The sequence below is a fragment of the Opisthocomus hoazin genome, chromosome 21 (genome assembly GCF_030867145.1).
Source record: "Opisthocomus hoazin isolate bOpiHoa1 chromosome 21, bOpiHoa1.hap1, whole genome shotgun sequence".
Classification (NCBI taxonomy): domain Eukaryota; kingdom Metazoa; phylum Chordata; class Aves; order Opisthocomiformes; family Opisthocomidae; genus Opisthocomus; species Opisthocomus hoazin.
The window spans coordinates 8,005,197-8,031,688 of record NC_134434.1 but is presented as its reverse complement, the minus strand read 5'-3'; the positions used below and the strand labels follow the sequence as shown (position 1 = coordinate 8,031,688).

Sequence of the window (26,492 nt, the reverse complement as noted above, 5' to 3'; positions counted from 1 at the left end):
TGCCTGCAGACCCCTCCCTGCTCGTGGACTGCCACCTGCTCCTGCCCCAGGGTGTCCCCCTGAGCTCGGCGCCTCAAGCCCCCTCCCCATGTCTTGTCTTTGCAGGAGATGTGCTCTTCCAGATGGCTGAAGTCCACCGGCAGATCCAGAACCAGCTGGAGGAGATGGTGAGCGCTCTGGCCTGGCCGTGCTGGGCTCTCCGGCTGCGGTGCAGCTGAGCAAAATGGTTTGATGTGTTTTGGTGGGCAACACCAGCCCCTCTGAAGCAGGTTTGCTGAGCTTCAAAGGGTCTGGTCTGCTTGAGCATCCGATTCTGCCCTGCTGGGTCTGTCTCTGAGTGTCTGTCTGTCCCTCTCTGCTGTCAGCCCTGCTCTGCACAGCCCCTCTCCCTGGGCAGGTTTGCTAGCCCTCACCAAGGAACCGTGTTTTCTCTTTCTGCCTGCAGCTCAAGTCCTTCCACAACGAGCTCCTGACGCAGCTGGAGCAGAAGGTGGAGCTGGACTCCCGCTACCTGAGTGTGAGTGAGGGGCTCACGTCGTCCGGCAGCACAGGCGATGGCTCGGGCATCTCCACTGCCCCCTTGCCCGGCTCCCTGCTCGGGGATGGCTGTGCCTGGGCACTGCTCGTGGCCCTGGGTACCAACGGGTCCCCGGCTGTCACACACGTCACCACGCACCGAATGCTTTCCCAGATGCCAGACTGCTGCCATCGGTTTGCTCCCGGGGCTGTGGGGAACCAGCTTCTCCCAAAGGCTGGGGGGGGTCTGCTTGCTTCTGCCAACCCTCGGCAGCAGGAGCCGCGGCCGGGCTTCAGCTTCGGCTGCTCAGAGCTTTCTCCTGTCGCACCCAGGCCGCGCTGAAGAAATACCAGACGGAGCAAAGGAGCAAGGGGGACTCGCTTGACAAGTGCCAGGCGGAGCTGAAGAAACTGCGGAAGAAGAGCCAAGGCAGCAAAAACCCCCAGAAGTACTCTGAGAAGGAGCTGCAGGTAGGACCCCGGCGCCGGGGGGCACGAGCATCGTCCTCACGCGGGGCAGCGGCCGCTGGGCACCGTGCGCTGGAGGCGGCTCGGCGCTGGCGAGCGTTTAGATGAGAGTTTGCCGTTTTCTTGCGGGGAGCGGGCGCAGCAGCGTTAGGGGAGCGTGGTGGGGTGTGGGAGGTGTGGATAGGGAGGGGGTGGCAGCCCGTGATGGGGTCTCATGGCCGTGGAGGGGGAGGCTGGCGGCAGATGTTGTGCCGGGCGGTGCGGTGGTGACTAACCCCGCTCCATCCTCTGCTCCTGCGCCCAGCTTCTTTTTTTCCCCCCTTAATGAATGAACCCGAAAAGATCATTAATTTCTGTTGTGCCAGAGCCGTCTTCCTCTGGATGCTGTTTTGCTTAAATATTTTCTGTGCCTGCTGCCGGAGTGCCCCTTCCCCCAGCTTGCCGGGGCGGGGGCCGGGGGCGGCTGCGCTGAATCACGGCGGTGTGATCACGGTGTGGGCTCGCTCACCAACCACGTGCCGCTTGCTAATCGCGTCCCGGCTGCGCGGGGCTGGGGTCCCTGGCGGCACCCGCCTGGGTGGGCTGTGGGGTGGGCACGTGTCGGGGGTCGCGGCGTTGAGAGGGGTCGGGGTCTTGCTGAAGAGCGTCCAGGGCACGTCCCCGGTGGGTGCCGGCAGCGTCGGGGCCCGGAGCAGGACGTGCCGAGGGGCTGCGACACCCGGGTTACTGATCCCTTCGCAGCAGGCGTGCACATCTTCTGAGGTCTGCAACCTCTGGTTCAGCTTCGCACGGCTGAACGTGGCAAATTTTAATGAATAATTGATGCCCCTACCTGCCAGCCTGCTCTGGCTGAAAGCATGGGACCTTAGAAATGCCTCTAAATATCTGCAGGGTGGGGGTCAGGAGGACAGGGCCAGACTCTTTCCAGTGGTGCCCAGCAACAGGACAAGGGGCAACGGGCACAAACTGAAGCTGAGGAAGTTCCAGCTGAACCTGAGGAAGAGCTTCTTCACTCTGAGGGTGACGGAGCCCTGGCCCAGGCTGCCCAGGGAGGCTGTGGAGTCTCCTTCTCTGGAGATATTCCAGCCCCGCCTGGCCACGGTGCTGTGCAGCCTGCTGTGGGTGACCCTGCTTGGGCAGGGGGTTGGGCTGGGTGACCCACAGAGGTCCCTGCTATGCTGGGATTCTGTGATCCTACTCGAGTTAAGGCCGTTGAATGGTTGCCACACGAGTAGTACCTTGGGAAGGCGAGGATGAACCTTGAAGACTGAGATTGCCTGGTCTTGTCCCTGAGGACAGGCGCTGTGTTGGGAGCGGGATCTGACACTTTGGATGCGCCGGGCCGGTAGCGTGTCCAAACGATCTGCATCTGCTGAAGGGGGTCTAAGCATCGGTGGCACTTCGGTTGGTCGCTGGGGCTGTGTGCAGGGTGGCCTTGAAAGCGGTCAGCAGATGGCTACTGTGAGGGTGGTGCTGGGGAAGGGACGTTCTGAACTGCACTAGAATTTGGGAAATCGGTCATTGGCTTGATGGTGTGATTTGGAATAAGCACTGAAGGAGAAAAACGTGCCCGCAGCCATCCAGCCCAGCTCGGTGTGCAACCCCTGTGCTGAGCCCTGGTGTGTTGCACCCAGCCCGTGCTGGTTTGCAGCCCCGGACGTCCGGCACGGCGCAGGGCGGCTTGCAGGAGGCATGGCTGGAAGGCACTAACGCAGCTGGCCCGGTCTCCTGCCCGCTGAGGCACGTCCTTGGGAGCTGAGCAGCTCGAACCACTTCTGCGCAGCAGCATCCCCACACGCCCTGGCTCTGAAATTCCCGCTGAGCTAGCGAAGTCCTGTTAGGCAACGAGGCTCAGTGTGGGGAAACTCGGGGGCTGAACCTTCCTCATCCCCCACCTGCGGAAGCTGCTGGTAGGGGTGGCTCTGGCAGCAGTTGTCCCTCTGCTGCCGAACCCCCCTGGGCTGCTGCTGTGCGGGGATCCCCAGCCCACACCCAGAGTTGGAGGAGGAGAAAATCCATCCCAGTGATCGGCTTTATATAGCCGGGAGAGGAGCGATGTTTGATCCTCCTGCTGTGACGTGGCAGGGACGGCGTAGTCCTGTTAGCACGGCCGCTTCGGGCTGGGAAACGGGATCAGGCTTTCGTTCTCTTAATCTTTCAGCAGTAAGTATTTAGGAAGCGCTTATGTCTGAAAAAGCCTTATGATGGCTTTTGAGCTTAAAGAGCTATGAGACTGCTCAACTGCTCGCTGCTTTTTTTTCCCCCCTAGATCAAAACACAAAGTTAAATTGCTGAATTCAGCCAAGAGGGCAGTTTTCCCTTTGTTCGCCAGCTGCGGTGCTGGCGTTTCAGCAGAAAAAGGGGTGTTTTGGGCCACCCCCAATGCTGTTCTGACCTGTGCCTGGGCGTCAGAGAGCAGTGGGATTTCTGCAGGGGTGGGTCCAGCCTGGAGCTACGGGGCTGTTGGTACCGGCCCGAGGAGGGGAGTGTTGTGTGGGGCTCAGGGAAGCCGGGAGTGGGGAACCAGGAGCATCTTCTTCACAAGGGTGTGTAAGGATAGGACAAGGGGGAACGGCTCTAAACTAGAAGAGGGCAGATTTAGATTAGAGATTAGGAAGAAATTCTTCCCCATGAGGATGGTGAAACACTGACCCAGGTTGCCCAGAGAAGCTGTGGCTGCCCCCTCCCTGGCAGGGTTCAAGGCCAGGTCGGATGGAGCTCTGAGCACCCTGGGCTGGTGGAAGATGTCCCTGCTCCTGGCAGGGGGGTTGGAACCAGGTGAGCTTTAAGGTCCTTTCCAACCCAGACCACTATGATTTGATCTGCAGAGCTGCTGGTGTGGCACCGTGGGGCTTTACCCCACAAAAAGTCTTTCTCAGCCGGCTGAAAGCAGCGTGCCAGGCAGGCGGCCCTGGGGAGCCGCTGCGTGCGGCTCGGTTTGTTTAGCTGGCCCTGAGCCACCCCTGCGGCCGGCTGGTAAAACCCAGCGGCCCCCGAGGAGGCTGCTGAGGGCACCTGGAGATGCTTGCGGGAAGCTGGAGGCTTCATCAGGCTGGTGCCTGGGGACCACGGGCCGATTGGACAACTGGATGGAGCTCTCCTAATGGGCTGCTGCAGATCCCTTGTAATGGGAGAAGCTGCTGTTGGTGGAGAGGTCCTGGGAGCTGCATCGGTCGTCTCCTTCAGTAAAGCAGTAACATCTTACTCTTCTTTTGAAGACTCATCCACTTAAGCTGCTATAGCAGTCAGCAGCCAGGAGTCTGATGCCTTGTCACCATCTCTCTTCGTATTTAATGCTGCGGGAAGCAGAACTGCTCCCTTCTGCCTTTGCACCACTTGTGGAGTGACCCCATCTCGTCATCGCCGGCGAGACGAGCATGGTGGGATGGGCAGTGCTGTCCTCCTCCGGGCAGCTCCAGGACGTGCTTTCTGTAAGGTCATCTCGCACTGCGGAGGTGAGAGGAGGTCTGGGGCTGCTGGGGCTCTGGCGTGCTGGGTGGCAGGGGACAGCCCTCACCTGGGCCACGGTACCTGCGTGGCTCGGGCTCCAGGCTAGGTTGACCAGAAGGCCCAGTAAAACAGCCCAAACATCTCGCCTGTGACTCTTCAGTTAAGATTTTCCCCCTTTAGAAAGCAGAAATAAATGCTGGTGTTCAGCAGGCACCGCGCAGAGGTAATTAGCTTGTGGCTGGTGAGCAGCAGCTTTGGGAACGCCGGGCTTGAGGGGGTCTGCTCGGGGCACGGCAGCGGCTCGGGGACACGCGCAGGAGGCTGCTGCTGAGCTGCGTCAGCCACTCGCTGCGTGGCAAGAGCTGGCCCGGGGCCGTCTGCGAGTCCCACAGCATCTGGCCACTGTCTCTGTGCTTGTTTGGAGTTTAATAGATGAGGACGAGGGTTGCAGGATTAAAATGGTGGAGGATGATTTAAAACACCTTGTGGCTGGCAACAAAGACAACTCGCGTAGCTTCAGAACAGCTCCAAGTGCAATTCGGCTGTGGGAGCGATTTTCCATCTCCACAGCTTTGTCATGGTCAAGAGAGATGCTGGGGCTGTGCGTTGTTAGTGCTGAGTGTCACAGCAAAGCCAGGCTTTTTGTTCGGTATGAATCAGCCCAGAGCTGTTGTCACACACGAGGAGTGCAAGCTGGGACAGCGAGCTGCCGCAGGTCTCTCATCTGAGTTAGGTGGTTACGGAGATGGTTTTTTTCACCTGTGTTGAAAACCAGGAGAATAAACCAATTCCGTTCATGTCACTTATGGAGAAGAATGAAAACAATATTAAGATTAAACCATCACGAAGGAAGCTAAACTGCTGTAATGTCATTAAACGCTGGTTATGATCAAGCCGTGAAATCAAGGTCACGATGGGTTTAGGGCTTTGATTGAATCAGCAGCTCAGCAACGAAGTTATGCTGGTCCTAACTATTTGTTAAATCACATTAGTGCTACCAGCAATTTGGTTTCTCCATCGGGCTGGGACGAAGCTGGCTGTAATTCATCCTAAGCAGCGGAGCTGAGGCCGGCTGCGAGCAGCGAGCGGCTGGGTCTGACCTGGGCGAAAGGGCTCTCGGCACAGCTGTGCCGCGGCAGCAGCTCCTGCCAAGCCCGGAGCCGGGGGTGGTGGGCTGCGGAGGCTGAGCTCAGCTCCTGCCCCGATGGCTCTTCTGCTTGCCCACACCTACACCCGCTCCCGCGGGAATATATTAAGCGTTAAATACTGCTGTGCCCAATAACCTGGAGGGTTTTAGAAACTTTTGTAATTGAAACCTCATTTTGGTATTCCCATCAGAACAAATAATTTTAGGTGTAGGTCAGGAAGCTCTAGCTGAGACAGAGCTGGCCCAAACCGGGTTACAAGGGCTTACATAAAAGTCAGATAGGGAAGAATTATGTAAAAGCTCAGTGGCTGTGGGTAACTGTCTCCAGGTTTTATCGGGCTTTAAGCCGCGTTAGGCTGGGTATCCAACCCCAGCAAACGCAGTTGGCGGGTGCAGGGCGGGGAAGTGCATGGGTGGGAGATGCCTCGGGTCCCGGGCTGAGCCGCTCGGGTCAACGGCAGCGTCCGAGCGTCCTTTGTGCCCCGGTTGGGACCGAGAGCGATCCTGGCTCGGGAAGACCCACCCTGAGCATTCGCAGAGCTCAGCGGCGTTACCTGCTCATGTCTTGGGACCTCGGTGGAGAGCTCATCCCTTGCAGTACTTTTTGCCTCTGTTTATTCCATGAGGAGCTGTGAGCTGGCGTGCTGGCATACCCCTCGTACCGTGGGACCGCAGCCCCCAGCGTCTGGGGGGGCTTTGGGCGGTGGTGGGGTTTCAGCACGCCTTGCTCTGGCTGGGCACCGGACCCTTGCTGCAAGAGCCGTGTGCTGGGGTGGCTGCTTCAGAGTGAGTGGGCTGCGAGGGCTTATTGGAACAGCAGCACTGGGACAGGGGACGTCTCCGTCGTCTCCTTCCAGGGACTGTGGCCGGGGTGGATTTGCCAGGCCCCTGGCTGCCTGGCAGCACCCTTCCACCCCAGGTGAGCTACAGGCTCCGGCACAAAGTGGGGTTTCCTGAAACCAGCTCCACAGATCCGTAAGCAGCTGCTACAAATACGTAAAATGAAGCCTTAAACTTCTTTTTCTCTGGGCTGAGATGCCTGAAATGACTCTTCTGGGAAGCTGGCGTCTTGCTCCCCGTGGCGGTGCAGGTCAGGCTCGTGTCTGATGAGAGTTTGGGTGCTGAACCTTGCGCGTCGAGACGCGGATCCGGGGTGTCCCCACGGTGAGGGAACGTTTTAAGCAGCTGGTCACAAAACCCCCGCGCAGCTGCCGAGAGCAAGCGCTTGCCTGCTGTTTTGCTCTCTCTGTAAATTTTATGTAACATCAGACGTGTGCATGGAAGGCGCTGTACAGGAGCAGCGGGAGGACGAGGCGGCTGCCCTGACGAGATGTGCGAGACAGGCGGCGTAACGAGGGGAGACGGCCCTGCGCAGGGGACGGAGGGCGGCCGGCGTGCTGGGAGCTGGGCAGCTGGCAGGGCTCTGCGCCCTGGGACCCGCTCGGCTGATGGCTTCACCTTTGATTACTGTCAGCACATCTCTGCTCCCTGAGGAGAGCATCTCTGGTGGGGGGGGTGTAATGCCTCCTGCTTTGGAAGAGGTCTGCCAGCTCGGTACGGCAAAGGGCAGCTCCTGGTGATGGGAACTGTGCACAGCCCCGCTCTGGTGCTGAGCTGCAGGATGGGGAGGGTGGCATCCCCCGAAGAGGGGGTTTGGCCAAGGGTGGTGGAGCTGAGCTGCAGGACGGGGAGGGGGTTTGGCCACAGGGTAATGGAGCTGAGCTGCAGGATGGGGGAGGGTAGCATCCCCCAAGCAGGGGGTTTGGCCAGAGGGTGATGGAGCTGAGCTTCAGGACGGGGAGGGGGTTTGGCCGCAGGGTGAGGGAGCTGAGCTTCAGGATGGGGAGGGGGTTTGGCCGCAGGGTGAGGGAGCTGAGCTTCAGGATGGGCAGGGGGTTTGGCCGCAGGGTGAGGGAGCTGAGCTGCGGGATGGCAAGGGCGGCATCTCCCAAGGAGGGGTTTGGCTGGAGGGTGATGGAGCTGAGCTGCAGGACAGGGAGGGTGGCATCCCCCGAGCAGGGGGTTTGGCTGCAGGGTGATGCAGCTGAGCACGTGAGGTCCTGTGGCTCTGCCAGGGGTGCTTTGTCCTTGCGAAAGGCAGGGAAATGCATCTTGGCTCCCTTGGTGACCTGTGTTTGGGTGCTCTCCACTGTGGGAGAGGGTTTGCTGTGTTGCTTTATTTGCCTGGTTACAAGAGGTTGGGTCACCGCAGGCTCATTTCCGAGCTCCGGTCTCCTTCCTGGCCACGGTCTGCTGGGAAGAGCTGTTGATGTCCCAGGGCTCGAAAGCAGCATCGCTCTGGCTAAACAAACCAACCAACCTCCCTCTCCATCTGTAACACGCTTGGGCGACGATGGAGGCAGCTAGGACGGGAGAGCTTCTGTGCAAAGAACAGATTCTGGGCATGAGGGAAAGCTGTCTCCTTCGCCAGGAGCCGGCGGGGCCGAGGATCCCCGGGCTCTTGCTGCCCTCAGCTTGGCTGTGTGCCGTGGTAGGGTTTCAGCTGGTTTTCCTTGAGACCGTTCAACAGCTTAGATGCTCTTCCTCTGTTAATCAGCCTAACTTCTTATTTTATCCCATTACTTTCTAATTATTCTCTCTTGTGGTTCCCTAGATAAAATCCTCCCTTCTCTTGGTGTTTACTGCTTCCAGGTGTTTCAGCCTGCCGCAGTGGTCCAGCACAGCTCGCAGAGCCCTCTCCTTTCCCCTCTTTCCTATTTAGCTTTTCCCCACTGCTCGGTGCCGCTGGTCCTGGCCTGTTGAGCCCGGGGCTTGGAGCCAGCGCGGCGACACGGTCCCCTCCCTGCCCCGCAGCTCTCCCGATGCCGGCTGAAGGACGCCCGCTCCCCGGCCGCGCCGCCGGCTCTCTGCCCTCGCAGCTCCTTGCTGTGCCCACCGTGGGCGGCTGGTGCCTCGCTGGCTCCTGCCTGCTGTTGGGTCCTGCTCGTCCCCATGGCCGGTCCCTCGCTCGGTGGTGGCAGATGCATCTGATCGCCCGCAGAGATCCGTAGCGCTGATTCCCACGGCTGTGCTCGGTGCCGTGGTGGTTAGCGCTGCCCTTGGCTCACGTTCGTGACTGGTTTGCACATGCTGGGCTTGGGTAGAATGCTTTGAACTATTTTTTTTTTCCCAGTGAGGCTGTGCGGTTATTAAAGGCTTGGCTGAAGTCCGGTAATGATGCTGCTATTTCGCCTGCTCGAACGATGCTGGTGACAGCGTGCGCTGGAAAAGAACTCGGGGCTTGACATTTCTCGGATGCGGTTTGGTCTTCATGCACCTCTAGCTCAGCTCTGGTGTGGCGGTGGGAGGGTGCTGGTGTGAGTGGCAGGGCCTTTGTGCGCCCTGGCTCCTCCGTGCCGGCGAAGACCGCGGCTGTTTGAGCTGGGCACTCTGCAGCGCCTTGCTTTGCTGTCCCAAACTGACTCTGACCCGTTGGGGTAACTCGGTCTGGATCCTGGAGGATGCCCAGCTTTGGCTGGACCCAGCGTAGCCAACCTGTGCTCTGGCATCTCTTGTCTCCCGGGACGGAGCTCCCTGTCCCCGAGGCTGCTGCTCCCCTGGACCGGGCAGGAGCCCTCGCTCCGCCAGCTCCCACCCCTGACCCGCGGCAGCGTCTTAAACCGAGCCCTTTCCCCGGCTGCACCGCGCGCTGACATTGCTAATTAGGTCAGCGGCTCCCGGTGAATTGGAAGTGGATCTGTTCGAAAGGGGGGGGAAACGGGGGAGTTATTTGAGGCCTCTCCAACCTAGAAACCCAGAAAAGGTTCCTGGAGCCTTTGGGTGGCTCTGGCGTGTGCTCGGGCTTTTGGCACGGCTGTGACACCGTGACCACCGCCCTAGCCAGCTCCCTGCCCCTTCAGGCGCTCAGGTCACAAATAGGGTTGGGATTTTTCTGCCTTTAAACTGGGACTTGTATTTAGATGCTGCTTAAAATATTAATGTGGAGCTGCCAGCCTAAATGGAGCTCTGAGCTGTAAAGGCAGCACTCGAGCGGTCCGTGCTTGTTGGTGAGGTACTGGAGATGATGCTGCCGTGGCCGGTGGGGAGGCAGCTCCCACTGGCCCTGATGCCCGTTCTCAGGTCGTGGCACGCTGAGAAAGGCGCTTGGCTGGGGTTCACAATGTGGGGTGGCTGCAGGATCCCCCGAGCCCCGGGGAAGGAGACCAAGCAGCAGCCGTGAGCACGACGGGCGCGTGGCCGCAGGCAGAGCCCCGCTCGCTGGCTGAGGGCAGTGCGGCTCCTTGGCCGAGAGCAGCGAGGGCTTGGGTCGTGGTTAGCACACTGCTGCTTCTCCTGCGCGCCCAGCGTACCGAGCGAGGTCTTTATTTAAATTGGATTTGTTGTTTGAGAGCGCATAGTTTTCACTTTGGATTTGCTCAAAATGACAATCTAGTGAACAAGAAGCGTCGCTCGCCATTTTGTAATGTAAGAACGTGTAAAAATCAAGGCTCTGAATAAATCAATGGCACATCAGGCTTATTTACATAAAGTATATAAAGCGCTGAGAACACTAAATTTAGAGCATAGGCGCTCCGCTCGCAGATTGACATGTTCTAACTGGCCACGAAGACAAGCCTTTCGTTAGCAAAACAATGAGCAGCGTACTTGCCAAACAAGATGGAAATCAGGGATGTAAGTAAGGCTGGAGCTTGTGTGTTTAAGTCGTGATTAAACCTAAAAAATCTGGCATTGCTAAGATAAGGCTTTCCCCGCCTCGTACAGCGGCGTGCGGCGTGTTCCGGAGCAGGGCTGCCTCTCGCCCCGCCGCCGTCCCGGGGACGTGGCAGGGTCTGACTGGGCGATGGTCACGGCGTGGGGAAACCTGGGTGGCGGCAGGCTGGTCCTTGTGCTGCTGAGCTCAATTAGCTGGGGGTGGACTCATTTCACTCCTTGCCCTCTCATTCTTGGTGGCCCACTTAGTAAATGAAGCAGGATAAGTTCAGGGTGTCGGGGTCCGCGCTTGCTCCTGCGCTCCTGCTATTTCAGGTGCCGTCAGGTTGCGCTTTCCTTCCAGAAATGGGGCTCTGCAGGGGCAAGCATCGTCCCACCGCTTCCCTCCGGAGGGAAGGAGACTTTTTTGGGAGCTGCAGTGGGGCTCGAGCCATCCCGGGCGGAGCAGGGCTGCGATGGAGGGCTCCAGGTGCCGGAGCCGGGGGCTCTCCGGGCTGGCGCTGGGGCATCCTTCCCTCCCTGCTCCCCATCACTGCTGCCAGGCTGACACCTCGGGGCTCCGTCCCGCTGCCATCCCTGGGGATAACAACACCCGGGAGGAGGTGGCACGCTGCCCTGTCCCGAGCCTGCTCCAGGGAGCAATGCTTTCCCCGGGCACGTTCTCCCACGGCTGCCTGCTCCTGCCCACCATGCCCGCAGCATGTGCCCGGGGCTGGTGCCGCCTCTGCCTGCTGCCGCTGTGCCTGCTGCCGGCACAGCCCGGCTGCCAGCCAGCTTTCCCAGTGCCCTTCCCTACCTCCCTGCCAGCCCCGTCCGGCTCGGCTCTCCCCACAGCTTTGCTTGGGGGTGATGCAGGTGCCTCCAGTATTTCTGCTTCCGCACCCAACGGCGTCAGCACGGTTACCTTCATTTATTTCCGTTCCCAGCCACAGGCATTTGCGCTGGATTTTTTCATTTTGGGGGAAAAAAATTCTCCTTGAAGCAGGGCGGTTGGCTGCTGGCTGGGTTTTTACCCATCTCTCGCTGACCTGCTTTGTGTTGGTGCCCGTAGGGAGACCCAGAACCTGCCGGGTGCAGCACGAGCTCTGCGCAGGGTTTGCTCTCGAGGGGGGATGCTCTGAGCAGGGTGGGAGCCCCAGCTCTGCAATCAGCCCCCTTTGAAGTCTGGGATGTCGCTTCATCTTGCTGCTTTGTTGAGGTTTGTTCCATTTTGTGTGTCTGCTAACAAATATTGTAGCGTGCTAAAAATAACTGTTAAACACGACAAGAAGTAAAGCTGCTTCGGGCCCTGAATTTCCAGTTGAATTCCCTTCTCGGGAAGCTCAGACTTGCTGCTCTGGGTTCAGTGGTGCCTGGGCTGCAGGGTTGGCCGTGGCTTTCCAGGGAAGAGCCCGTGGCAAGGAGCTGCTGTGGGGCAGGGCTGCGCTGGACGAGACATGTTCCTCATGGAGGCTTGCGGGCTGTCCTCCCGGTGCCACGTCAAGGGTGACAGCTCCTTGCAGAGGAGCTGGGGGCATCCCCAGGGGATTGAGGGAGGAGGAGGTGGCCAGGTCGGGGACTGGGGGACAGGCGTTGCTGTGAAGCCCTCCCCAGTGCTGCGTTAGCATCCCACGGGTCAGCCTGCGCGGCCGGGTCACCCCAGCCCAGCCCCATGTGCCGCTGCCGTGCCCGTATGGCAGATGGGTTTGGGTGGGAAGGGACCGCTGAAGGCCACCCAACTCCTGGCAGTGAGCAGGGCCCTCTCCAACTGGATCCGGTTGCTCAGAGCCCTTGGAATAGAATGTTCCCAGGGATGGGGCATCTCTCCCCTCTCTGGGCAACCTGGGCCAGGGTTTCACCACCCTCAGTGTAAGAAATTTCTTCCTTAAATCCAGTCTAAATCCTTCCCTCTTCCAGTTTAGAACCATTCCCCCTTGTCTTATTGCAACAGACCCTGCTTGAAAAGCCTGTCCCCATCTTTCTTCTGTCCCCTTCAGGCGCTGGCAGCTGCTCCAAGCTCTCCCTGGAGCCTGCTCTGCTCCAGGCTGAGCAGCCCCAGCGTACGGCGCTGGCAAAGCCCCGCGCTGGCCGAAGTCCCGTGGGTAGAGCAGGAGCGGGTGCCAGCAGAGGAGCCTCCCGCAGCTGCAGTGTCTCTGCCCGGCGCTGGCAGCGGCCATGGCATCTGCGCGGCCCCGGGTGCAGCGTCGAGGAGTGGCCGTCCCCCCAGCCCCCTTGCTGGGACCGTCCCTGCGTCCCCTGCACCATGCAGCTGGCTGGCAGATGCAAAAGGGAGCGCTGCCGGTGGCTCGAGCGTTGCTGATGGTTGTGCGTGTGGCAGGGGGGTCCACGTGCTGTCCCCGCTGCAGCCCCCAGCCCTTGGCAGCACGGCAGTGATGGGCAGCAAGCGGTGATGAGGTGGCGGAGGAGGTGCCGGAGGTGCTCAGCCCGGGCTGGGTTTCGCGTTGGTCTCTGCGGTGCCTGGCAGGGGCGAGTGGGGGGCTGCGGAGGCTGCTGCCAGCCCGGGGCCACCAGGGCAGCCCCCGCCACTGGTGCGAGTGCCTCGGTGTGGCTCAGGCGCCCGTTTGGTGAGCGGGCGGCTGCACGCGGCACAGCTCGTCCCGCCGCCCGCGCGGCTCCCAGCCCACGCGCTGAGTCAGCGCCGCTGCGTGGGGGGGCTCCGATGAGTAAGGGCAGGTTGAAGGGGCCACGCAGGCACACGTGTGCCTGTCCTGAGCCGGGGGGGCCCTGCCCAGCCCCCCGGCCGCAGCCACCCCGCTGACCTGCTCCGGAGGACGCTGCACCGTCCCCTGCCCTGCGCACGGGGAGCGATGTGGTGGAGACAGCCACCTCTCTGCTCCTCTCCCCCTCCCAGTACATCGAAGCCATCAGCAACAAGCAAGGCGAGCTGGAGAACTACATCTCCGATGGCTACAAGACGGCTCTCACGGAAGAGAGGAGACGATTCTGCTTCCTGGTGGAGAAACAGTGCGCGGTCGCCAAGAGCGCGATCACCTACCACGCCAAGGTGAGTCGGCCGCACCAGAGCTGCCGGTCTGCCACTGGGCTGGGGGTCCCAGCTGCCCACTCGCCGGGGGGATGCTCCTGTCCCGAGCAGTTGCCCACAGAGCAGGCTGGTGCAGCTGCTGCGGCTTGGGGGACAGAGCCAGGGGGAACATACGGGTGGGTGACCGGTGGACGAGGTGCCCGTCTCTCGTGGGTGCTGCTCTGCCTATCGAAGCAGCTTCTGGCTGTTCGAGGTAGACGGGACCGGCTGTGGTTTGCTCACGTGCCAGCAGCGGTGCCGATGGCAGAACCCGCAGCGTGTCCCGCCGTCCGGCTCACCCAGGCGGTGCCGGCCCCTCTGCGGTGCGGCGTCACCTGTGCGGGAGAGCTTGTGGTCAGTGGATGGGGCGCAGTTCCCCTCTGCACATCGTGATCCCCAAGCTCTCAGGGCTCTGCCCCGGTGGAGGCTGCTCAGGTTCCTTCTGAGTCAGTTCACGATCGGCCAAAGCAGAAGGAAACGCAGCGCAGCAGCATTCATGCTCGCAGTCAGAGGGTGTTGGGGATAGGGCTCACCCTGACCTGCTGGCACCCCTGGCCTGAGCAGAGGCAGGGGTTAAACCAGGGTTAAACTGCTGCTCCGAACACCCGCTGCCTGTTCCCAGGGAGCCCACCTCTCCCCGGCCGGGGGCTGAGCTGCTGCCCGCCAGCCCTGGGGAGCGGTGGGCCCCTGCGCTGGTCCCCAGCAGAATCCATCCGGATGAGGGCTGGGAACGCCGGCGCTGCTCCCACAGCCTGGTGCTCCCGTTCTGGTTGTTCCCCCCCACCACCCCCCCATCGCTCACGGCACCCATCTGTCACCGCCGCGCTTGGCACTGGGGAGCAGGAGTTGGGATTAGTCAACACTGTCCTCGCGCTGCGGGCTGGAGCGATGCTCGGCATACGTGAACCCCTCCGGTAGTGCAGGAGGGGAAAAAAATCCCCCCTGGGGATGGGGGGGTCAGCAGGCATAAGGGTGCCGGCACCCGCGGCGCGGCTGCAGCACAGCGAACCTGAAAGCTGCTCGCAGCAGTGCGAGTGGCTTTGCAGCAGCCACAGCACGTGGCGGGCGGCTTTGCGAGAGGGACTCTGCAGGTGGCTGGTCCAGAGCAGGGTGGGCGTAGGTGTGATGTGGGCACCCAGCCCGGCAGCCGGCGCGGGCCTTGGCGGTTAAAAACGCCGTCTGGCAGCTCCCGAGGATGCTGGCTGCGGCGGTGGTCCGGGTGTCAAGGCTGTGCCGTGGCTGGAGCCGGTGGCCGACTGTGGAAACATTCTGGGGCTTCGAAATTGGCTTTAAAGGGGTTTTTGATATGTAGGGACCAAGCTGTCTCCCGGTGACGCCGACTGCGAAGCTGTGCAGAGGTGTTGGCAGCGCTTCATGGCAAGGTGTTCAGGCAGGTGGCTGGGGGTCTAGGGTGATGAGGATGAGGAGGGGACTGGAGCATCTCTCCTACGAGGAGAGGCTGAGGGAGCTGGGCTTCTTCAGCCTGGAGAAGAGAAGGCTGAGAGGGGACCTGAGAAATGCCTCTAAATATCTGCAGGGTGGGGGTCAGGAGGATGGGGCCAGACTCTTTCCAGTGGTGCCCAGCGACAGGACAAGGGGCAACAGGCACAAACTGAAGCCCAGGAAGTTCCAGCTGAAGATGAGGAAGAACTTCTTCCCTCTGAGGGTGACGGAGCCCTGGCCCAGGCTGCCCAGGGAGGCTGTGGAGTCTCCTTCTCTGGAGATATTCCAGCCCCGCCTGGACGCGGTGCTGTGCAGCCTGCTGTGGGTGACCCTGCTTGGGCAGGGGGTTGGGCTGGGTGTCCCCAGAGGTCCCTTCCAACCCCCGCCATGCTGGGATCCTGTGATTCTGTGGGGGTTTGCGTGCAAGCCCTCGGCATGGCCCAGGACATTTCCCTCGGAGAGTCGCCCAGTGGGACGCTCGCTCACTCGGCACGGCTGTGTGAGCTGGAGAAGGGCACGTTTAGCTCCATTTTTTTTATTTCCCCGCCGGCTTTGTCTTGGAGCACAGCGGTGGATGCTGCCGGGTGCTGCCCACGGCAGGGAGCAGCGGGGTGCAGCTGCAGGGTGGTGGGGCCGGAGGCCGTCGGGGCTGAGCAGCCCTGAGCACGCCGCTGGTCCCCGGGGAGCTGGCTGGCGGCACGGAGCGCGGGCTGGCCCCTGCTGAGCCGCTGCTCCGGTTTTATTTCCCCGAGGAGCCCAGCGCCTGCCCAGCTGCCTACGGCCACGCGGCTCCGGGAGCTGCCCCACGCAGGGGGGATCACAGGAAGCTGAGGAGATGCGTTACCTTCTCCTTCCCGCTTCTCACAACACCTTCCTGCTCAGCTGCCGCCGGAGCCTGGGAGCGGCGAGTCTCTGGGTTTTATCTCCCAGAGGAGCTGATCAAGCCCGTGCCCAGGATTGTGCTGGCTCCGGATCCGCGCGGTGCTGCCCGGGGAGGGCTGCGGAGCTGGGGGGGTTCCCGCGTCCCCGTGCCCTGACGCCTCGTTTCTCTCTGCTGCAGGGGAAGGAGATGCTGACGCAGAAGCTGCCGCTGTGGCAGCAGTCCTGCTCGGATCCCAACAAGATCCCGGACCGCGCCATACAGCTGATGCAGCAGATGGCTGCCAGCAGCAATGGCACCATTATTCCCAGCGCTCTGTCTACGTCCAAATCCAACCTCATCATCTCTGACCCCATCCCTGGTGCCAAACCTCTCCCTGTTCCCCCGGAGCTGGCACCTTTCGTAGGAGTAAGTATCTCCGTGGTGGAAGTTGTCCTGCCCTTCCGAGCAGAGCTGGCGGGACGAGCCCAGGCCGGTGTCACCGCTGTCCTCAGCAAGTTGCCTTTTGATGGGCCGTCGCGATGCGCAGGGACGGGCAGCTCCGTGCCCTGGGCTGTGGGAAGGAGCCTGGTGTGGGGATGGGCAGCCTGTCCTGTCCTCTCCCCCCTGGGTTGCCGAGCTCCGGAGGGGCAGGGGCTCCCAGGAGGGTTCTGGGGAACCCGAGAGCTGGACTCGCCCGGTCAGGCTGGTCCCAGAGCTGTGGGGCTGAACCAAGGTACCCCAGTAACCACGGGAAAGCGCTTGGAGTGACCCATGGGGTGAAAGACCCTGCAGAAAAGGGGCTCCCCCCTGCTGTGGGGGCTGGAGCTGAGCAGCAGAGCTCAGTAGGGATTTGTCAGGTGCGAGGCAGCTTGGAGCAGTGGAATTAGGGCTACAAAGATGAGGAGGGGCCTGGAGCATCTCCCCTATGAGGAGAGGCTGAGGGAGCTGGGCTTGTTCAGCCTGGAGAAGAGAAAGCTGCGAGGGGACCTGAGAAATGCCTCTAAATATCTGCAGGGTGGGGGTCAGGAGGACGGGGCCAGACTCTTTCCAGTGGTGCCCAGCGACAGGACAAGGGGCAATGGGCACAAACTGAAGCCGAGGAAGCTCCAGCTGAACCTGAGGAAGAACTTCTTCCCTCTGAGGGTGACGGAGCCCTGGCCCAGGCTGCCCAGGGAGGCTGTGGAGTCTCCTTCTCTGGAGATATTCCAGGCCCGCCTGGACATGGTGCTGTGCAGCCTGCTGTGGGTGACCCTGCTTGGGCAGGGGGTTGGGCTGGGTGACCCACAGAGGGCCCTGCCAACCCCTGCCATGCTGGGATTCTGTGAATACTGTAGAGGTGACCCCAGTGCTCCCCCCGAGCTTTTTGCCTTGTGTGGGGAGCTAAACCCACCGGGCTGAACCTCTGCTCTGCTGTGACCCCCTTCCCTGGCGCTGCGTTCCGCTGTGGTGGGATGCCCTAACCAAGACGTTCCCCGTCTTCCCCCCCACCCCTCTCCTCTCTCCGTAGCGCATGTCGGCACAGGAGGCCATGCCGGTGATGAACGGAGCCTCAGGCCCAGATAGTGACGGGTACAACCACTGGTCTGAGATGAAGCCAGCACAGCCCAAATCTTTATCTCCTCCCCAGCCTCAGAAGCAGCTGAGCGACTCTTACTCCAATACGCTCCCAGTTCGCAAAAACGTGCCACCAAAAAACAGCTACGCATCAGGTGAGGCTCCGTCCTCTGCTCCGGGGGGTCCCTGGGGTGCTGTGGGGCTGGTCACAGCCACAGTGAGCGAGGTCTTTGGGGGTGCTGGGGGGGGACAGGGACTGGCAGCATCCCTTTGGCAGCAAGTGCCGCTCCTGCCTCTGGCCTGAGGGGTGGGAAACCAGTGGAGCTGGGGTCTGCCATGGGTTTCCACCAGCAGACGGCGTTGCCGGGAGGAGGATCTTGAGGGGTCTCGCGCAGGGTGGCTGCACCTTTTGCCGTGGCCGGTGGGCGATGCCGAGAGCGGTGGCCAGATCCTGGCTCCTGAGTGGGGAAGGTGCGAGTCAAACCGGAGGTTTTATTGGCACCTGGGGTAACGTGAGCGAGGTTGGGGACCTGCGCCTGGGTTTGGCCACGGGTGAAGGACGTGGGGCACTCCTTGGTCTCTGTCTCCCACCAGCCGAAAACAAGACGCTGCCGCGCTCCAGCTCCATGGCCGCAGGGCTCGAGAGGAACGGCAGGACGAGGGTGCAGGCCATTTTCTCTCACGCTGCCGGAGATAACAGCACCCTCCTGAGCTTCAAGGAAGGTGACCTGATCACGCTGCTGGTGCCAGAGGCCAGGGACGGCTGGCATTACGGAGAGAGTGAGAAGACAAAAATGTGAGTGCCGTGGCCGTCCCCACAAACTGCTGCACCCCACGTGCAGCCTCTGCTGGGTCCTCTGCGAAGAAAGGTGGGTCTGGCTTCATCTCCTGCCTTTGCCTTCCAGGAGGGGCTGGTTTCCATTCTCCTACACGCGGGTCCTCGACAGCGATGGCAGTGAGCGGGTCCACGCCAGGTAGGAGCATCACCCACCCCCCTGCCCCGGGTCTGCAGGGTGAAGCCCCTGCACCTCTTCCCGATCCAGCTCCCGCGCTGGGGGTGGGACAACAAGGTGACCATGAGCCAGCAGCATGCCCTGGGTGCCAAGAAGGCCGGTGGGATCCTGGGGGGCATCAAGAGGAGTGTGGGCAGCAGGGCGAGGGAGGTTCTCCTTCCCCTCTGCTTTGCCCTGGTGAGGCCCCATCTGCAGTGCTGTGTCCAGTGCTGGACTCCCCAGTTCAAGAAAAATGAGGAGCTACTGGAAAGAGTCCAGCGCAGGGCTGCGAGGATAAGGAGGGGACTGGAGCATCTCTCCTACGAGGAGGGGCTGAGGGAGCTGGGCTTGTTCAGCCTGGAGAAGAGAAGGCTGAGAGGGGACCTGAGAAATGCCTCTAAATATCTGCAGGGTGGGGGTCAGGAGGATGGGGCCAGACTCTTTCCAGTGGTGCCCAGAGACAGGACAAGGGGCAACGGGCACAAACTGAAGCCGAGGAAGCTCCAGCTGAACCTGAGGAAGAACTTCTTCCCTCTGAGGGTGACGGAGCCCTGGCCCAGGCTGCCCAGGGAGGCTGTGGAGTCTCCTTCTCTGGAGATATTCCAGCCCCGCCTGGACGCGGTGCTGTGCAGCCTGGTGTGGGTGACCCTGCTTGGGCAGGGGGTTGGGCTGGGTGACCCACAGAGGTCCCTGCCAACCCCTACCATGCTGGGATTCTGTGTTGTTAGGAAGAACTCCCGGCACAGGCGGGTGGTAGCTGGCTCGGGGGGGTGGCTTTGGCCATGGGGTCCCCACCACGCGTGGGCAGGCAGCCTGGGGGTCTCGGTGCAGGGTGGGCTGGTGCTGATGCCTCTGCCTTGGGTCCCCCCATCCAGCCTGCAGCAAGGGAAGAGCAGCAGCACCGGCAATCTGCTCGACAAAGATGACATCGCCCTCCCGCCGCCCGACTACGGCATGGCCTCCCAAGCCTTCCCGCCGCAAGGCATCAGCGCCTTCAAGCAGAGGCCGTACAGCGTGGCCGTGCCCGCCTTCTCCCAGGTGAGCCCGCGGGCGCCAGGCGCTGCTCCCACATCGGGGTGGGGGGGAAGATTTTTCATAAGCGGGCGATGCTGGAGCAGAGCCCCAGGCGTTGGTCCTTGCTGGAGCCCGGCGCGCGGTGGCCTGGGTGGCCGTGCCACCTCCATCCCACCCGTGGCTTTAACGCGGAGGGTGAAATGCATCGGAGCGTGGTCTCGGCCGCGGCGCAGGCGCGTGCAGGTGCCGGAGGGCTGCTCTCCAACCTGTGTTCGTTGTTTGTAGGACTACCTAATGCCCTATGGTTGTGCAATTAAAGACTATGCCAGTGGCCTCTGCCAGCCCCCCTCCGCTCACTACAAACCTTACGCTAGGTCGACTGCCGTAAGTCCGAGCGCACGCAAGGTTTCCCTTGGGATTTGCGGGCTGTTGGCCGTTTTTTGCCTGGCGACCCGTGTGCCTTGTCCGGGGCCCCATCTCCTGCCGAGCGTCTCTGCGGGGGAGACGGGGCTGGGATGCGGTGGGGGGGGAGAGCAGCGGGCAAGGAGGACGGGCCGGTTTGGCTCGCCTGGGTGGAACGGGCAAGGCACAGGGAGCGAGTGGCACAAAATGGCACTGTAAACCCCCAAAGGACAACACTTGCCAACTCCGTGGAAGCCTCCCACCAGAAACGAGCTGTCCGCAGGCAGCTGGAAGCGTTTTCTCCGACATGTGCTGATTCAAGCTGGTGATGGTCCCGGGGAGACACTGGGGCAGACCCTGGCCAGGGCTTCCTGCTCCGGCTTTGGCCCAGAATGAGCTTGGGGCTTCTTAGATCGGTTGGGGAGGATGCACGTGTGGGTGAGATGAGCTTACCTCAGGAGCTGCTGGCTTGGTGGGGCTTCCCGGTGAGAAAGAGCATGGTGAGATGAGCAGGTGCTGGCGGGTGGGAAGGGGGCAAGGCAGCCATGCAGGGTGCTCCGGAGAGGCGGCAGCTCTGACTTGGGGTCTGGCCCTCTCCGCAGGGGATGGGACAGCAGCACAGCCCCACTTGTTGCCATCTGGTGGGTTTTCCCAGCAGGGTTCGCTGCTGGATTTGGGGTTTCGTGACCGAGAGCATTCCCAGGAAGGTGGGAATGCTGGTCTCTGATCCCTGGTGCGTGGCCAGCTCAGACCAGCGACTCCCACTCCTTCCTGGAGTGGTTCTGCGTTGGTCATGGAGAGCAGAGCTGCTCCCTGGCCATGTCCTAGGGCAGGTCCTTGCCCGAGGTCAACGTCCTCGAGGGACGTCCTTCGACCCGGGTCCCTGTCTGCTCCTCGGAGCAGCGCAGTCCTTCCCCGTCGCAAAGGCTGCTCAGCACCGGCTGAAGGAGAAAACAGTCCAAAACCCTGTGGGTTTCTGGTGGGCATCGATACAGACAAACGCCCCTTTCCACAGAACATCTCACGGAAATGTCTCTCCTGCTTGTTCGATCCCTCTCGGAGCGTCTCGTGTCTCGCAAGCGGCTGGAGCTCTGTGCCGCGGCGGGGCTGGGCAGAGCAGACCGGGCTCTCACGTCTGTTGCTTCCCCTTGTCTTGCCAGAATAAAGTCTGCTCCGGAGAGAGTGGTGCAACTTTACTCTCTGCTGTCTGAACCCCATTGAAATCATCTCCATATCTCCCTTTCCTCTCCAAATGCATTGGCTCTTGGCCCTGGTGTCGCTGGGTCCCGATGCACTTTGGTGTCCTCGCGTGACCCTCTGGTGGCACCTGAATGAGCACAGTCCACCTCCCCCACCCCTCACCATGCTTCTTACCCTCCTCTCTGCAGGGTCTCGATGACTACGGGACGAGGTCTGTCAGCAGGTAAGACTTCACCTTCCTGCCGCGTTACCTGAAAGCGAACCGTTGCTGTTGGCTCTGGGTGAAGCTGTGGGGCCGTGTCCCCAAGGGGGTCCCCGCGTGGCTCCCCAGGGCAGGCAGTGGCCGGGATGGGGCCATGCAGTGGAGGACGCGGTGAGGGTCTTGTCTGTGAGCGCAGAGGGACCCCAGCATCTCCCGGGGAGAGCAGGTCCCAGGGCCAGCCCCTGCGTCCCCAGTCTTGCACCCCACGGGGGCTTGTGCCCCTCCGGAGAGGCTTGTGTCTCCCCAGCCTCCTCTCTGGGGCTGTGCCCGGACAGTGAGGCCACGGGGAGCACACACTCTCGGGGTCTTCCCTCGGCACCTTCTCTCACCCGGCAGCTCCTCCATCCCCATCCCCTGCCCTGGAGCCACCTGTCTTGCTCGGGGGGATAAACCTGAGCCCCCAGCCCTGGCAGCGAGCGGCACGGTGACGGGCAGGGCTCGAGCTTGCCGCCCGCCGCGTGCCGTGGTGCTGCTGCTGGTGCCCGTGCTCCCGGCCACGCTGGCAGCCTCCTCTGCTTTGTTTCCGCAGCGGCAGCGGCAGCTTGGTATCCACGGTGTGAGGACAGCTTGGCTAGCGGCGGCCCCTTGCTGCTTGGAAGAGCTTCTGCTTCTTTCCCCCCCTTCTTTTTTCTTTCCCCTTCGTTTCTCTTCCTCGACTTCTTTTGGATTTTTAAACTCTTGTGATCTTCACGGAAACCATGGTGCTTCTCCCCCCTCCCTGGTGTGCGCGGTGCCCTTGCTTCTGCTGCCTGTTCAGAGCAGACGCTGCGGACGGCTCCGTGCTGGCTGTGCAGCAGCCCGGGCGCAGTTTCCGCGTCCTTGGGCCCCGGTTTTGTCCTCCTGTGTGAATGTTCGCGATGCGCTCGCCCGCTCGGGGGCTGCACGCCGGCCGCCTCGCGCGAGCTGGACCCAACCTCCCCAACCGGAACAAATATGCATGGCCTCTGGTGTCCGTACTGTTACCGAGCATCCGGGATGCCCGCGATGCCGTCCCACGGCCCCATCCGCCGCCAGCTGCGCGCCCGCCGCGCTGGCCTTGGGAGAGGCGGATGGCGCAGAGCTCCTGCTCCGGGGAAAGGGCTGCTTCTGGCGGGGGTCCCACCGGCCGCGGGGCGCAGCTGGCAGCCCCCCCGGGAAGGGTTACTCCTGGTTGTTTTATAGATATATATATATATTTTTTGTAGCAAGGTATTGTTACCTCACGTTAGCGCTGGGGGCTGGCGTGGAGCCGTCCCAGCCCGCGCTCGCACCCTGAAACTGGGCTTGAGCCGGCAGCCTCAGCGCCGGGGGCTCGGCAGCACCCGGGGCCTCCCACCCCGCGCTGGGTCGGCGCCCGGGGTCCTGCTCCCCCGGCCGTAGCCCTTCAGTGCCCGTTTCCACCGCAGAGCTGTACGCGCTGTCTTTTTTGGTGTGATTTTTAAGACCTCTGACACTGCCCGTTTACTGGGACACCGCCGGCAATACCGGCACACACCCGGACGAGGTTTCGTTTTCTACACTTGCCTACGGCGTATCGTACCCAGACCCTCCTGCGTCGATGTCCGAATTTTGCTAGAGATTTTTAACCCAGGATATTTCGTGCAGAGTGACTGAATGTAGAGGGGGGTGAAAAAAAACAACCACCCCAGCCTAGCGAAGCCTCTGTGGAGATTGTAAAGCGCTGAAAAACCTTTTTTAAAAGCCAGAGAGAAATGTGCCCTGTACTGAGTTATGTTTGAATAAAAGTTTTATTTATTGCATTGAGCTGGGCCTTGGTGTCTTTTTCGGCCGCGGTGCCTGCGTGCTGCCTGTCACCACCTGCGTTACCATCGCCATGCCATGCATCCCCCCCCCTCCCTCACCCATCTCTGTCCCCTCGGCGTTGGGCGCCCATGGGAGACCCTGGGTGCTGCTGCCTGCGCTCGGCCCCTGCCAGCTTGGAACAGCTTTGCTGGGTGGCAGCAGCCAAAGCTGTTCCAGGGCCGAGTGCCTTCTCCGGCTGCGTGCCCGCTGTCGCTTGCTGCATGCCCAGGCTGCGCTTTCCCAGCTCGGCGGCGGTGGGAAAGCGGCGGTGGCCGGGACGGGGGGAAGGAAGCCACCCCGCTCCCTTCCGTAGCCCCTGCCATGCCCGGCCTCTCCTCTCCGCAGGTGGCTCGCGGCGGCCGGGCTGGCCGTGTCCTTCCTTCCCCTCCTCGCAGGGACCCGCCGGGCAGCACCGCAGGCTCCATCAACACGACTTTTCCTCCCTTTTTCTTCTTCTTCTCCTCCCTCCTGCTTCCTCTGCCCAGCGGTGCGGACGGGGCTGTGTGCGGCGGGGCTGCGTGCGGGGCGGCCGGCGGGCTCGCAGCCCGGTTCCTCTCCTTAACCACCACCTTCTGTTCCATCAAGGGCCCGGAGCGCGTCCAGTCTCCTCCAACCTGCCTTCTCTTTCCCTTGCAGCCCTGATGTTGAAGTGGCCAGGTTTTGAGGTGCCCCTGCCCGTAGGTAGTAAGTTGACGGTCTTGGGGGGCCGAGCCCTGGGTGCGCTGGCGCTGGGCAGTGGGGGACGGCCATGGGGTGTGCGGGGACACTGCCGCTGCTCCGCTTCGCCCCCGCACCTGGCCGAGCGTCTCCCTCCCTCGCTCACCGCTTGTCCCCGTCCCGGTGGTGGGAGCTCCTGGTCGAACCGCACTGCGTCCGCACGGCTCCTCGCACGCCGCCGCGCCGGGCAGCCCCTGGGATGCTGCTCCTGCTCCCGCCGCTTGCCCTGCTCCCCGTAACCAGCCGCTTCGGTTGTAGGTCTCCAGCGCCCACTGTCCCACCAGCGCCTTGACGCTGCGTCGCCGTCCCAGCTCTCGCCCGCGGGGACAAAGAGCTGATCTGCACTAATACCAAGTTTTTGAGCAGCTTCTTTGCTTGTGGACCGCCCTGGGATGCGTCTTGGGAGCCTCCTCGTCCCGACCTGGCCGTGGCCACAGGGCAGGGATGGAGGAGTTTCCCCAGGAGCTGAGACCCCCCCTCGCTGGCCTTGCAGGGCCCAGCAGAGCCCCTTCCCCGTTTCTCTTTGATCCGTGAGCTGATTTCCCGCGGCTGCCAGAGCTGCGGGCTCCCATCCCAGCGGCTCTTCTCCACCAGGACAAAAGCAGCTCAGTAATAACCCCTGGTGCCTCATCAAAGCAGCCTCTCCTCCCCCTCCAGTCCTGAGAATCTATTTGGCATCCTGAGGGAAAAGTGAGCTAAGACTCTGCATTAATTAGGTGGGAATTAATTACCCTATTTCTAAGAAAAAGCGGCTTCTTTTGAGGAGAGCAAAAGCGCAGGGTGGAGGGGTGAGGGCTGCCAGGGGAGGGGGACCAGGGGAGGCAGCGTGTGCCCTTCTGGGGGACCAAGCCCTTTCCTTCTGCCCCGCGGGATGCCCAGAGCCGCGCGGATGCAGGCGGTGGTAGCCAGGAACCACGTGGCTGTACCCCACGGTTGTGTTTGTCTTGTGGGGACAGCAGTGCTGCATGCCGCGGGGTGACCTGCCATGGGACCTGGCATCTGGGCCATGGCAGTGCCGGGGGCTTGCGGGGCTCGCTGCCATGGGCGCATGGCCATTGCCGCCGTGGCAGAAGGGAGAGGGGTTGTGCAGCTCCCAGGGGGGCTGGGGTCAGGCGGGGTGGGTGGCTGCAGGGCTGCTCTGCGGCTCCTGTGGCCGCTGATTCCAGTGCAGTTTGGACCCGATGGGCTCGGGCAGCCCGGCGTGACCGTGCACCGCCAGCAGCCAGAGGCACCCCCGTAGCTGCCTGCACCCCTGGGAGCTGCCTGCTGCCTGTCCTGCCAGGAGGGACAGCGGGGACCTCCCTGGGGCAGCTAAGGGTGCTCCCTGTCACTAAGGGTGTCCTGGCACCCCACGCCGCAGCCCCGTCCCCTGTCCTGGCCGCGGGACCTGTGCGTGCTGACGCCATGCGCAGCGATGGGCTGGCCATGGCGAGCGCTGCCATCACCGGCAGGCACTGGGTGGCAGCAGGACGGCACCGGGGACACCGCGTAGGTCAGAGCCCTGCTCAGCCCAGTTGCTCACTGGCATGGTTTGTCCAGCCAGCTCGGCCGGGTGCCCTTCCTCCCCCCAGACTCTGCCTCTTGGACGTTCAGCTCCTTCACAGGCTTCCGAGCCGGCGCAGCACGAAGGCTCTGCGCGCTCTGCTCTCGGCCGGGGGTCCCCACGCGTCCCACAGCAGGCGGGGAGCCGTAACCCCCCACGGTGCAGAGCCGGGTGGTCTCGGGGTGCTCCAGACGTGGGGACGGCTCAAGCCAGCCTGGGGGGCTTGGGCAGCTTTCCGGCCCCTCGGCAGCATTAGGCGTGCTGGCAGGTGAGGCAGGAGGGTGCCCGCTCGTTTCTTACACCCAGCGCGGCTTCCACGATGGGAGAAGCGGAGGAGCAGGGGCAGCTCGGCTCAGGAGCGTTTCCAGCTTGACCCCTTCCAACCGCTGCTGAGCGGGGCAGGGGGACGGGGTTGGGTGGGCTCATCCTCCAGGGCCGCCAGTGCCACCTCAGCTCTGCGGCAAAAGCTTTCCGGGGTCTCCCCGGGTCACCGCTCGTTTCTGCAGTGCTCACGGGCCCCGCTGCCGCCATCCCCCCGCTAAACTCTGCCTCCCTCTCTCTGCAGAAACCCCTTTGCCAACGTCAGCTGAAGCCAACGGTGACCAACGACCGCTCGCTCCGCTCCTCGGCTGATCCGGGAGCCCCGGCGCCCGCGCTGTGCCGCACGGCATTCGCCGCCGCCTCCTCGCCGCCGCACGCCTGCCTTCCCAGGACTTCATTTTTTTTAGGCAGCGTTTATTTAATCCTGCTGCTTCGAAAGCCAAAGGCTAAAGCTAGCGCCCTAGTTCTCTCTCCTCTAGACCCAACTTGCTGCTCTCGGTGGCAGAGGGTCGAGCTGCTGCCACGTGCCCTGTCCCTTCCCTGCGCAGAACTGGCGCGATGGCAGCACGTCCCGTAGCCGGGGCTGCTGCTGGGCTGCGCAGCGGCTCGCCGTGGTGGGGAGAACGGCCTCGGCCCCTCCAGCGGCGAGCTGGGCTTCGGGCTGGTGCGGGGTGGAGCAGCGATGGCCGAGGGGAGACGGGCCCCTGTTCCCCCCCCTGCCCGGCCAGGAGGGACCCCTGGTTCAGGCAGCAGAGCCAGGGTGCCCCATGCAAGCCAAAAGGGGTGGTGGGAGCCATAGGCAGCTCCAGGCTCTGGCGAGACCCCGGACCCCAGCTGGGAGGGGTGGGATGCTGGCAGTGGGGTGCTGGCATGGAACCCCTGCGGGGATGGGACGGTCCAGAGCCCCTGCAGTCTGTGTCTAGCGGGGTGTACGGTACTGCTGTAAAACATAAGCTAGAAATCCACGTCTGGAGGCCGGGGCTCTGTCTAAGCCCGCCCCGGGGTGCCCATGCCCGTGGGGTGCCCGGCGCGCGAAGGGCTGCTCCCCCAGACAGCCTCTCCCGTCCCAACCTCTCGCTTGGCTGTTTGCTGCTCCTCTATTCCTAGGGCTGCATGAGAGAGAGAT

At 62.4% G+C, this 26,492-nt stretch overlaps 1 protein-coding gene across 1 annotated transcript in view; it reads left to right on the top strand.

Moving 5' to 3' along the window:
- Positions 1-26,252, top strand: part of BAIAP2 (BAR/IMD domain containing adaptor protein 2) — a 50,014-nt gene extending 23,762 nt beyond the window's left edge. The window contains 12 exon segments of the mRNA XM_075441340.1: positions 106-167; positions 446-517; positions 850-987; positions 13,104-13,256; positions 15,778-16,005; positions 17,087-17,288; positions 17,728-17,929; positions 18,039-18,107; positions 19,001-19,163; positions 20,930-20,964; positions 25,611-25,624; positions 25,627-26,252. Of these exon segments, the coding sequence (XP_075297455.1) occupies positions 106-167; positions 446-517; positions 850-987; positions 13,104-13,256; positions 15,778-16,005; positions 17,087-17,288; positions 17,728-17,929; positions 18,039-18,107; positions 19,001-19,163; positions 20,930-20,964; positions 25,611-25,624; positions 25,627-25,943 (1,655 nt within the window). The 3' untranslated portion in view covers positions 25,944-26,252.
- Positions 26,253-26,492: the final 240 nt, after the last annotated feature.